This window comes from Pelobates fuscus, chromosome 4 (assembly GCF_036172605.1).
Source record: "Pelobates fuscus isolate aPelFus1 chromosome 4, aPelFus1.pri, whole genome shotgun sequence".
Taxonomy (NCBI): domain Eukaryota; kingdom Metazoa; phylum Chordata; class Amphibia; order Anura; family Pelobatidae; genus Pelobates; species Pelobates fuscus.
In genome coordinates, this window is record NC_086320.1 from 68,611,832 (window position 1) to 68,624,052 (window position 12,221).

At 40.0% G+C, this 12,221-nt stretch overlaps 1 protein-coding gene across 1 annotated transcript in view; it reads left to right on the forward strand.

Moving 5' to 3' along the window:
• Positions 1-12,221, forward strand: part of PSKH2 (protein serine kinase H2) — an 84,349-nt gene that overhangs the window by 66,917 nt on the left and 5,211 nt on the right. Inside the window, exon 2 of the mRNA XM_063450340.1 lies at positions 5,870-6,536. Within this exon, the coding sequence (XP_063306410.1) occupies positions 5,870-6,536 (667 nt within the window). The remainder of the gene's footprint in view (positions 1-5,869; positions 6,537-12,221) is intronic.

Genomic DNA, 12,221 nt, shown 5'->3' on the forward strand with positions numbered 1-12,221 from the left:
TTAAAGGAGTGGAGACATTTGTTGGAGGGGACCCTACACCCTATTACGATTTTGACGGACCACAAAAACTTGTCCTATATTGGGGAGGCTAAGCGCTTATCCTCTAGACAAGCTCGTTGGTCCTTATTCCTGACTCCCTTCAATTATGTACTGACTTACAGACCTGGTTCTAAAAACTCTAAAGCCGATGCATTATCTCGCCAATATGAACCTTCTACTGTACCTGAACCAGTTCTTTCTTCTATAGTTCCGAAATGCAATATCATTGCTAATACGAATCTCAGGATTCATTCTCCATTATTGGCCGAGATCATTAAGTTGCAACATCTAGCACCCAAACAGACTCCTGCGGGCCGTCATTTCGTTCCTCCTGCTCTTCAACTGGAACTCTTACAGTGTTTACATAATAGCAAGATGGCGGGACATCCTGGTATTCGCAAAACTTACGCGTTGATCTCTAAGGACTTCTGGTGGCCTGCTTTACGGAGGGATATTGAGGAGTTCATCGCTGCATGTGAAGTTTGTACTAAAACCAAACAACCCCATACGCTTCCATGTGGATTCCTGCAACCCTTGGAGGTTCCAGAAAAACCATGGTCCTGTTTGGCCATGGACTTTATTGTCGATCTACCTATCTCTAAAAGACAGACTGTTATCCTCACCGTGGTTGACAGGTTTACTAAGATGGCACACTTCATTCCCCTGCCTAAACTCCCGTCTTCTCCCGAATTGGCAGAGATATTCGCTAAGGAGATTTTTCGCCTACATGGGATACCCTCTCAAATTGTATCGGACAGAGGCTCCCAATTTGTGTCCCGCTTTTGGAGGTCCTTCTGCTCTCAACTTGGTATTAAATTAAACTTTTCTTCTGCCTATCATCCTCAGTCTAACGGAGCTGCTGAACGTACCAACCAGAAAATTGAACAATATTTACGATGCTTTGTTTCTGAACACCAGGATGATTGGGTCGGTTTGATTCCTTGGGCGGAGTTTGCACACAACAATCTCGTTTGCGATTCTACTCATTCAAGCCCCTTCTTCATGAATTATGGTTTTCATCCGTCTATTCTTCCTTCGGATTCTCCTTCCCAGGGGGTACCGTCGGTTGATGTTCATGTTGCCAATCTGAGGAAGTTGTGGGATCAAACTCGACAAATCCTTGTGCACAACTCTATGTTGGTCAAGAAACACGCTGATAAACGTAGAAGGGCGGCTCCGGTCTTTGTTCCTGGTGATAGGGTATGGCTGAGCACGAGGAACATCCGTTTAAAAGTGCCCTCCATGAAGTTCGCTCCTCGTTATATTGGACCCTACAGGGTGCTGACCCGTATCAATCCAGTTGCGTATCGTTTAGCTCTTCCTAATACCTTACGCATCCCGAACTCGTTTCACGTTTCATTGCTGAAACCACTCATATGTAACAGATTTTCCTCCACAATAGCCCCTCCTCGCTCCGTTCAGGTGGAGGGTCAGGAGGAGTATGAGGTTAACTCTATTATTGATTCTCGAATCTCCCGGGGGAGAGTACAATATCTGGTTGATTGGAAGGGATATGGTCCTGAGGAGAGGAGTTGGGTACCTCAGGAGGATGTTCATGCTCCCCGTCTCCGCAGGGCGTATCACTCTCGCTTCCCATCTCGTCCCGGTTCATTCCGCCCGGTGGGCGTATCTGAGAGGGGGGGTACTGTCAGGGTACCTGTGGTCTCTACCTCCGAAAGAGGTAGAGACTTAGCTGTTCCTCCATCCAGACGGTCTGATGGCTCCCTTCCCCGCGGTCTATCCGGTCATGCTAGGCCGGCCGCGAGGGAGTGACTGCCTTTTACAGCATCTAGGCAGGAAGTAGTCATCAGGACACTCCCCCGGAACGACCTGTCAGTCAATTGCTGCAGGACCAATCAGGACGCTTCGGAGGCGTGGTTACTGCTCTGAACAGGGTATTTAACAGAGCTTCTTTCATTTGCTCATTGCCCTGTCGTGGTTCTAGCTTGTTCTAGTCACTCAGTGCTTGTGTATTCTATTATTCCTTTTGGTTTTGACCCGGCTTGTTTACCTTACTCTGCTTATCTCTGTTACCCTTGATTCGGCTTGTCTCTCGCTTACCTGTCTTCTGTTACCCTCGACCTCGGCTTGTCTTTGACCATTCTATACTGTACTACTTACGTTAGTCCGGCCATTCTAAGGTCCGGTATACGTATCTGGCTACTGTTTGTACTCTGCGTGTTGGATCCCTGTCCCGATCCTGACAGTGAGAGAGTGTGTGAGAGAGAGAGTGTGTGTGAGAGAGAGTGTGTGAGAGGGAGAGTGTGTGAGAGGGAGAGAGTGTGTGTATCAGTGAGCTTGTAGTGTGTATCAGTGAGCTTGTAGTGTGTATCAGTGAGCTTGTGGTGTGCTTGTGTATATCAGTGAGCTTGTAGTGTGCATCAGTGAGCTTGTGGTGTGCTTGTGTATATCAGTGAGCTTGTAGTGTGCATCAGTGAGCTTGTGGTGTGCTTGTGTATATCAGTGAGCTTGTGTATATCAGTGAGCTTGTGGTGAGCTTGTAGTGTGTATCAGTGAGCTTGTGGTGTGCTTGTGTATATCAGTGAGCTTGTAGTGTGCATCAGTGAGCTTGTGGTGTGCTTGTGTATATCAGTGAGCTTGTAGTGTGCATCAGTGAGCTTGTGGTGTGCTTGTCAGTGAGCTTGTAGTGTGCTTGTGTATCAGTGAGCTTGTAGTGTGCTTGTGTGTGTATCAGTGAGCTTGTAGTGTGCTTGTGTGTGTATCAGATAGCTTCTGTGTGTCAGTAAGCTTGTGTGGGTCAGAGCACTTCTGTGTTTGTCATTATCAAGCTTGTGTTGGTCAGAGAGGTTGTGTGTGGTGAGCTTGTCTGTAGTTAGGTTGTGTTTGTCACTGAATTTGTCTCCAGTGTGCTTGAGTGAATGTCAGTGAATTTGTGTATGGCAGTAAGCTTGTCTGTAGTGAGCTTGTGCATGTGTCAGAGAGATTTTGTGTTTATCGGTGAGCTTGTCTGTAGTGAGCTCTTTTGTGTCAGTGAGCTTTTCTGTAGTCAGTGTGTGTGTGCCATTGGACTAGTGTGATTTATTAATGTGGGACATTCTTTTAATATATATATTTTATGAAATTATACAATTGACACACTGATGCCGATATGCTGATATTGACATGGAGTGTTTCCCTGCTTAAAGAATTGTCCCCAAGCAGAGCCAGTCACAACGGACAGGGAGCGTCCTGGAGGGTGGTGGTTATAGCACTGTAACACCCATGGATCATCTAGAGCGAGGGGCTGCAGGTAAGACAAAAGTCTTCTTCAAAGTGCATAGATATAAACAATACAAGCATACTATATTACACAATGAATTAGAGGGCTGAAATAATTTTTTTCCAGGGCTGCTTTCTGTTCCCAGTCCGGCCCTGTTTCAGAGAATACTACAATGTCATGTTACTTTCTCAGGCCATCTAACTAAACACTTCACAGGGTACGGTGCAGTGGGTAGACTTGGAGACACATTCTTTGCCTTCTCATCCATAGTCAGATTGACTATGAATACCGAAGTCCCTCAGGCCAGGTTTGCCTGTTTGCTTATCTAATACTAAGTGAGCAGTCCAGGTATGGAACTCTATAATGTCCAGATTTGGAATGTCGAAAGACATCCCACTGCAGGCCATGCTCGGATCCCTGCTTATTCGTACACCACATTTGAGAATGCCTTGGTTATGGGGAGGTTTGATGCAGTGATAGTCAGATTCTCCCATTTCCAGATTCAGCTCCCAGGTACCACCTTCCAACAACAGCAATATTTACGTACCTACAAATTGAGAATATCCTCACTATATATGTATAACTTTTTTGACATGCGTTTTTCTGCATTTTTTTTTGTTATTCTGTCTCTCACTGTTAATATACACCTACCAATAAAATTACAGACTGATCATTTTTTTGTCAGTAGGCAAATGTTCAAAATCGGCAGGGGATCAAATCCTTTTTCCCCTCACTGTAAATTGTATAAACTGTGTTAAAGGGACACTATAGTCACCCAGACCACTTCAGCTCAATGAAGTGGTCTGGGTGCCAAGTCCCTGAGGTTTTAACCCTTCAGATGCAAACATAGCAGTTTTAGAGAAACTGCTATGTTTACATTTGGGGTTAAGCCCGCCTCTAGTGGCTGTTTTCCGGACAGCCACTAGAGGCGCATCTGCGACTCTGGAGGCATGTTATGCCTCCATTGCGCAGAGCGTCCATAGGAAAGCATTGAGAAATGCTTTCTTATGGACACTTTGAATGTGCGCGGCACTTGCCGTGCATGCACATTCGGCTCCGCTGACGTCGGACGGGGGAGCTGACGTCGGAGTGGGAGGAGAGGTCACCAGCACTGAGGGAGCCTGGTGCTGGAATAAGGTAAGCTGCTGAAGGGGTTTTAACACCTTCAGCGCCACGGGAGGGGGACCCTGAGGGTGGGGGCATCCTCAGGGCATTATAGTGTCAGGAAAACCAATTTGATTTCCTCACACTAGTGGTCCTTTAAGTATTGTTTTGATGTTTTCATGATTTATATGGTAAAAGTTATGCACCTTGATTTCTCACTTCTGTCATTATGCGAATTGACTGTATGTCTTAAAAGTCAACAAAATTCAAGTCACTCAACAAAAAAAATAATCTTGTTAATCAGAGCACCATGCATTGATTTTCCTACATTAATTGCTATCCATAGGCACGTAAATGACTGAAGATGTTTTTATCCCTTTACCTCATTAAAGAGTTACCTACTATTGAGAATGTTTTTTATTATAAAAGGGTAGGTTTTAACTGCAACATGTAAAATGTGAATGCCGTCGCTAGGTAGCAGTTTTGCTGTAAACAAAAGAAATTCAAGACAGCTATCCATTACGGTTGTTTCCATGGTAGTCAGATCTTGTAAGCCTTCACCTTTTAATCTAATTAATAGCATGTGTCTCTTATTAATTTGGTAGCGTGTAAGTATAAAATATAAGGTATTAGACATCTGAAGGGCTGAGAGAGTAAAGCATGCTCTTGAGATGTCTAGTACTGGCTAGACTGACTAGATTGAAAAAAATGTGACAAGGCATGGGATCATATTACTAATATTTGCTGATTAAAATGTGTGAGAGGCAGCATCAATTATCAACTATCAACTGTTTGGGTCTAGTCGTAATATGTAAGGAATAGCAAGAGAACAAGAGAAAAAGAGTCAGGGGAGGAGGGAGATGATCAGTGACACATAGAAGAGGTCTGAAGGTTAGGCACTAGGTAGAAGGCCATGAAACCAAAATATACTAGGTGGTAAATAGGTGTTAGCAGAGATTGAGAGAAAGAGAAACTTATGTTATGGCAAGTAAAACAAAAATTACGGATTAAGTAGGAAGCAAGATTAACTAGAGGTGATGCCTACCTGAAGTGTGAATGGAAATGACTTGGTAAAAGAGAGTGAAAGAAAAAGAGTGAAGAGAGGTGAGAAAAAAGAGAGGCAATTAGAGGTGGGACACAATAGGGTGACAGATAATGGACAAACATCCTTGAACCAGGTCTATTCAAGTTGAACAATAATTTGCAAATGTCCACAATGCTCGACAACTGGCAGATGATGCAGCTGAAGTAGTGATAAACTTACAGACATATATAAATATATTTATTTAAAAATATGTGAGTGGTCAGGGACAATAACTCATGGGTGGTATAAGTACCAAGAAGAGAAAAATCAGTTGTATGGTGCTTGATAGCCAGCATGATGTGTGATCCTGGAAGAGGTCATCTTGGTGGATTATGATATAGTATTTGAAATTAAATTGTTTGTGGTTAGTAACTAATGTACAGTTTATTTTTGTGACAGTGATAAGTATTTTTCTTTTTCAGATATGATATCAAGGCTCTCATTGGCAGGGGCAGTTTCAGCAGAGTTGTGAGGGTTGAGCACAGAGCCACTCGACAGCCGTTTGCCATAAAAATGATTGAAACAAGAGCAAAGGAAGGAAAAGAAGTCTGTGAATCTGAACTAAACATCCTTAGAAGAGTTAGTCATCATAACATTATTCAACTTATTGAAGTGTTTGAAGCTCAGGACAGAGTTTACATGGTTATGGAACTGGCGACTGGCGGAGAGTTATTTGACCGAATCATTGCTAAAGGTTCCTTTACGGAGAGGGATGCAACCAAGGTTCTACAGATGGTCTTAGATGGCATAAACTATCTTCATGGATTGGGCATAACACATAGAGATTTAAAACCAGAAAATCTTCTTTACTACCATCCTGGGGCAGACTCCAAAATATTAGTCACTGATTTTGGTTTAGCAAAAGCTGGAAACAAAGGCAGAGATTGGTCTATGAGGACAATTTGTGGAACTCCAGAATACATTGCACCAGAAATAATTCTGAGAAAATCTTATAGTAATGCTGTGGACATGTGGGCACTTGGAGTTATCACCTATATATTACTGAGTGGGTCCATGCCCTTTGAAGATGAAAATCGTACAAGACTTTATAGGATGATCATTAAAGGCAAATATAGCTATTTGGGTGATGTGAGTATACAAATAAGTGTGGTTTTTGTGTGGATATATTTTGATTGGTTTGAAACAGACATATAGGGTTACTGAAAAGAAAATAGGAGTTATAAAAATATGGCAATTAATAATTAGTAAATCACACGCAAGCACAAATTTATCTAAATAAACATGCATGTCCATCACTCATTATCGATATAAATAACAGTATTAATCCATGTCATCAAAACAACCTAACCCATATACCCTACTATAAAATGAAATGTCCTTACGTATTTAAATTAGCCTAGCTTTAAAAGGAACATTGTAAGCCCCATAACTACTAGAGCTCATTGTAGTATCTTTTTTGCCAGTCCTCCATTTTATGGGAAATTTAATTACCGGTAGTTTTGTTTGGCAAACCCAGTTCATGTATAGTGGCTCGAATAATACATAGGTATCATTTCAACATTAACTATTAGTCCTTAAAAAAGTAATTATAACCATGACAACCACAATGATCTCAAGTGGTTTCAACATGTATAGTGCCCCTTCCAGGAACCACCAATTGAAAACAATTCCATTCCATTTCGGCATAGAGTCTCTATGGACTAGATTGTGATGATTGCATGGTCATTTGCCTTGAATGTTAAAAAGCATTGACGATAGCACAGTTGTAATCAAAACCATTCAAACCCTGTTTAAATGCAGGTTTAAATATTTTAAAAAATATTGTAATATATACATATTTTTTTTTTTTTAATTAAATATTAAATTGAGGCCTGTTTTTTTTCTTTTTTTGTTCTTCAAATTTGTTGTGTTTTAAAGAATAAGATAAAGAAAAGCAACTTTATGTCACATTTATCTCTCTGAAGGACACCTAAAGACAAACCAGAAAGTTAATTATCTTTGCTTTTTTCATACAAAACACTATGTGAAATCTGACCTGACTGTTGGCTGACCTCAGTTGTCTATTAATTCCTTGAGCAAGGAAAGACAATTAGCATTCTTCTTTTTTTTTTTAAGCAGATGTGATTAACATTAAAATAGTAAAGGTAAAGTAATAACATTTACACAACAATAACTTGTTGTTTGGACCCATTTTAATTACAAATATAATAAAATATATAAAGTAAGTCAAATAGGGTACATGTAGGGACATGTTGTTCCTAAGTCAAGAGGCTGTTAGTTATCCAAGAAACTCTCTCTGATTTTCCTAAATATGTGAAAAGAGTTTGAACCAATTTGTGTTCAGACAATGTTTGCTTTAATTTTGATCTTCAGATTGGTGCAAACCAATCTGCAGTGTGACTTCATCAGAATTCCCCTGGATTAAGACACAAACAAAATAATTCAAAGTTATATTGAATGTCCCTAATATACGCAAGTGATAAAAAGGTTTCTCACTGGACAAGCTCTTAAATACATTATTAATGATTAAAATGAAACCAGGGTCACTTAGATCCCATAATATACAGGGGTAGAAGTGGTATAGTGCCACTCTTTAGCTAGTCAACACTGTGGTCAATCTAAAATGATACATGTTTCTCACCTAGTGGTTCCCTATTTTGCTGAACGAAGTTAATTAATTGAATGGAGAGTCAACTGGACCCCCTAACAGTGAAATGCGGCCTACTCAATAACAATGGATTCTGATCCATGATTTGATACAAAATCATAGAGGTCCAGTGGATCTCATACCATTGAGGAGAAAGAAGAGTCTAGTTTACACCACAGATGGAAAATATGTTATTTTTACATGAGTTACCTTTTGGCATTTTAATGTACATTTGGTTAGCGGCAAGCTCTGTTCAATGATAAACTAAATCTTGCCTGTAAATCCCAGCATACATCCCTTTTACTCTTGCACTGATCTTCAGGGCCCCATGATTACATTACAACAAGGGAAAATTGCAAAATAATAAGCTTATTTGGGGATACACCTCTTTTTCTTCTTATACCTAAGGTCCTAGGCGTTACATGCAGAGATCACTAGGAACATATATATATATATATATATTTTTTTTTTTTTACATGGTGGTTAGACTATTTTACTACTGACAACTTCATTTCAAGTACAAATAAATGGTCCCTTTGGCCAACAAAACTCACAGATCTCAGCATGATTGGCCGTGCTCATGATAAACCATAATGCCAACTTATGCCGATCTTAGTCCTTCTCTGCCTCCACTAGTTTGACTTGTGCAGCTTGAGGGAGCATTTACAGAGATCTGAGCATGCCTAAGTGATAGAAACTGTTTTCCATCACGCCAGTGCCTCATATGACAACTGCTGTGTCTTACTGCAACCAACAAGAATTATCCTAGTCCGGTGGACCAACCAAAAGAGCATTGAGATTGTGCATCACCAGCTCATGCACAAATCCAAACAGTGCTGGGCTAGCATTGGTCCAGATCTGAGATCTATGAGTTCCTGCCTGTTACATCACTTGTGCTGCACTTTGTCAGTAGACATCCCAATGCTATTCCTATTTTAATCCACAGAAAATTGTTGTGAGACTGCAGTCCACAACCTTTACACACCCACCAGCTTGGCAACCACTGATATCCTGGCCGGTCAGGGCTTAATGTACCTCTCTATGGAGGTAACCTTCTCTACTTAGGATTTAGTTATCTAATTGGTGCTGTTGAAAATTGTTTGTAATGTTATTGAATTGGCCACAACCTGCCCTCAAAGTTCTATTGAGTTGTGTGAAGCACTTTAGCTAAACTACAACTCTCCCAGTTGCTCTGACACACACACCGCAGTGCTATTAGATACGGCAAGTTAGGGGAAAGGAAGCTGTATGTAGGAAGTATTTTGGAATTTTCAATATAGATTGATGAGGCACAGTTAGGAAGCAGAATGCTGCAAAACATGTTTGTGTTTGCAAAAACTATACAAAAAATTGGACATTAACCCCTTAAGGACCAAACTTCTGGAATAAAAGGGAATCATGACATGTCACACATGTCATGTGTCCTTAAGGGGTTAAAAAATACAGCTATATATTTGGCTAAAAGCTGTAAAATGCCTCAAGGTTATGTTGGTGTTGCGAATATCAGTTTAAATGTTGTATAAATAAACATGCATTATATAAATTATCTTTATTTATCAGGGTCTTCACATAATGTATAATTTTACCCATACATATTACATGTTTGATGAAACTTCATGTGATGTGTCAGCAGATTAAAACAAATATGGATGTGGTGTGTGGATGTGGATGTCTGTGCAGCTATATGACTTTATATGTTCTTTGATTTACCGTGTACATGGTTAGTGATTGCTCGTTTTATTGTAAATGAGTATTTCAGATGTAATAGTTGTTAATCTCTAGTTCCAATTATCACATTTTCCTTTGTAGTGCTGTCTCTGCTTTAGAATCATGTTCTTACAGTAATACTTACTGTATAAGTGTAATATAGAAAAGAAAACAGTTATAGAAATAACAAGATGTTAGCTTCAAAGTCAGCTGAAAAAAAGAGATCCCAAGACAAGGATCATAGTAATTAAGTAATTAATAATGGAAACATGTTACAATGTGTTTTTTTTTTTTTTTTTTTTTATATACCTGTAATTATGGTGCTGCTGGGTACAGGGAAACATTTCATAATGCTGGTAGTTATCTGAGTGCTTTTTGTAAATGCTATCATAAACAATAAAATATGTTCTAAAAAGCTGAATATACAGTGAGGAAAACAAGTATTTGATCCCCTGCTGATTTTGAACGTTTGTCCACTGACAAAGAAATGATCAGTCTACAATTTTAATGGTAGGTGTATTTTAACAGTGAGAGACAGAATAACAGAAAAAAAATCCAGAAAAATGCATGTCAATAAAGTTATAAAGTGATTTGCATGTCAATGAGTGAAATAAGTATTTGATCAATCAGTAAGATTTTTGGCTCCCAGGTGTCTTTAATACAGGTAACAAGCTGTAAAGAGAGTGCTCCTAATCTGAGCTCATAACCTGTATAAAAGACACAGGTCCACAGAAGTAATCAATCAATCAATCAATGAGATTCCCAACTCTCCACCATGGTCAAGACCAAACAGCTGTACAAGGATGTCAGGGACAAGATTGTAGACCTACACAAGGCTGGAATGGGCTACAAGACCATTGCCAAGCAGCTTGGTGACAAGGTGACAACAGTTGGTGCAATTATTCGCAAATGGAAGAAACACAAAATAGCTGTCAGTCTCCCTTGGTCTGGTGCTCCATGCAAGATCTCACCTCGTGGAGTTTCAATGATCATGAGAACGATGAGGAATCAGCCCAGAACTACACAGGAGGATCTTGTTAATGATCTCATGGCAGCTGGGACCATAGTCACCAAGAAAACAATTGGTAACACACTACACCATGAAGGACTGAAATCCTGCAGCGCCCTCAAGGTCCCCTGCTCAAGAAAGCACAAGAACAAACACATCTGACGTTCGCCAATGAACATCTCTTTGCCAATGAATGATTCAGATGATAACTGAGTGAAAGTGTTGTGGTCAGATGAGACCAAAATCGAGCTCTTTGGCATCAACTCAACTTGCCGTGTTTGGAGGAGGAAAGCTGACTATGCCCCCAAGAACACCATTCCCCCCGTCAAACATGGAGATAGAAACATTATGCTTTGGGGGTGTTTTTCTGCTAATAGGGCAGGACAACTGCACTGCATCAAAGGGACAATAGACGGGGACAGGTACCGTCAAATCTTCTGTGAGAACCTCCTTCCCTCAGCCAGGGCATTGAAAATGGGTCGTGGATGGTTTTTCCAGCATGACTATGACCCAAAACACACAGCCAAGGCAACAAAGCAGTGGCTCAAGAAGAAGCACATAAAGGTCCTGGAGTGGCCTAGCCAGTCTCCTGACCTTAATCCCATAGAAATTCTGTGGAGGGAGCTGAAGGTTCGAGAGGATCTGCAAAGAGGAGTGGGACAAAATCCCTCCTGAGATGTGTGCAAATCTGGTAGCCAACTACAAGAAACATCTGACCTCTGTGATTGCCAATAACGGTTGTGCCACCAAGTACTAAGTTGAAGGGGTCAAATACTTATTTCACTCATTGACATGCAAATTAATTTATAACTTTTTGAAATGCGTTTTTCAGGATTTTTGGGGGTTATTTTATCCCTCACTGTTAAAATACACCTACCAATAAAATTATAGACTGATCATTTCTTTTTCAGTGGGCAAACATTCAAAATCAGCAGGGGATCAAATACTTTTTTCCTTCAGTGTACATGGTTTGATTTAACATTTCCAAGTGCATTTGTGGGGAAAAGACAACCATGATGACAATGACCTGAGACTGTACTCACAAATGCAAGCATGTATTTACACTAATGCTGCGTACTGAAAATATATACATTAACCCCTTTTAACCCCTTAAGGACTGAGGCAATTGTACACGTTCTGATCAAAACAAAATGTAAACAAAAAACTGGAAATTGCGCTATATGTCTGTTCAACCATAACTTGGCTCTTTCATATTAAGTGCACTCACACTTATTATATATTATTTTGTTCAGAAGAAACAGGGCTTTAATGTCACATTAACTGTTCATATAAAAAAAATATTTATTTTGAATAAAATCTAATAAATTTATTTATTGATTTATTTAAAATTTGCTTCGTTCTGTGTGGCATTTTAACTGTGAATGTCATAATATTATTAGCTTTTACTGCAATAAAATACACATATTTTTATTCAGTGATGTCTCATGAG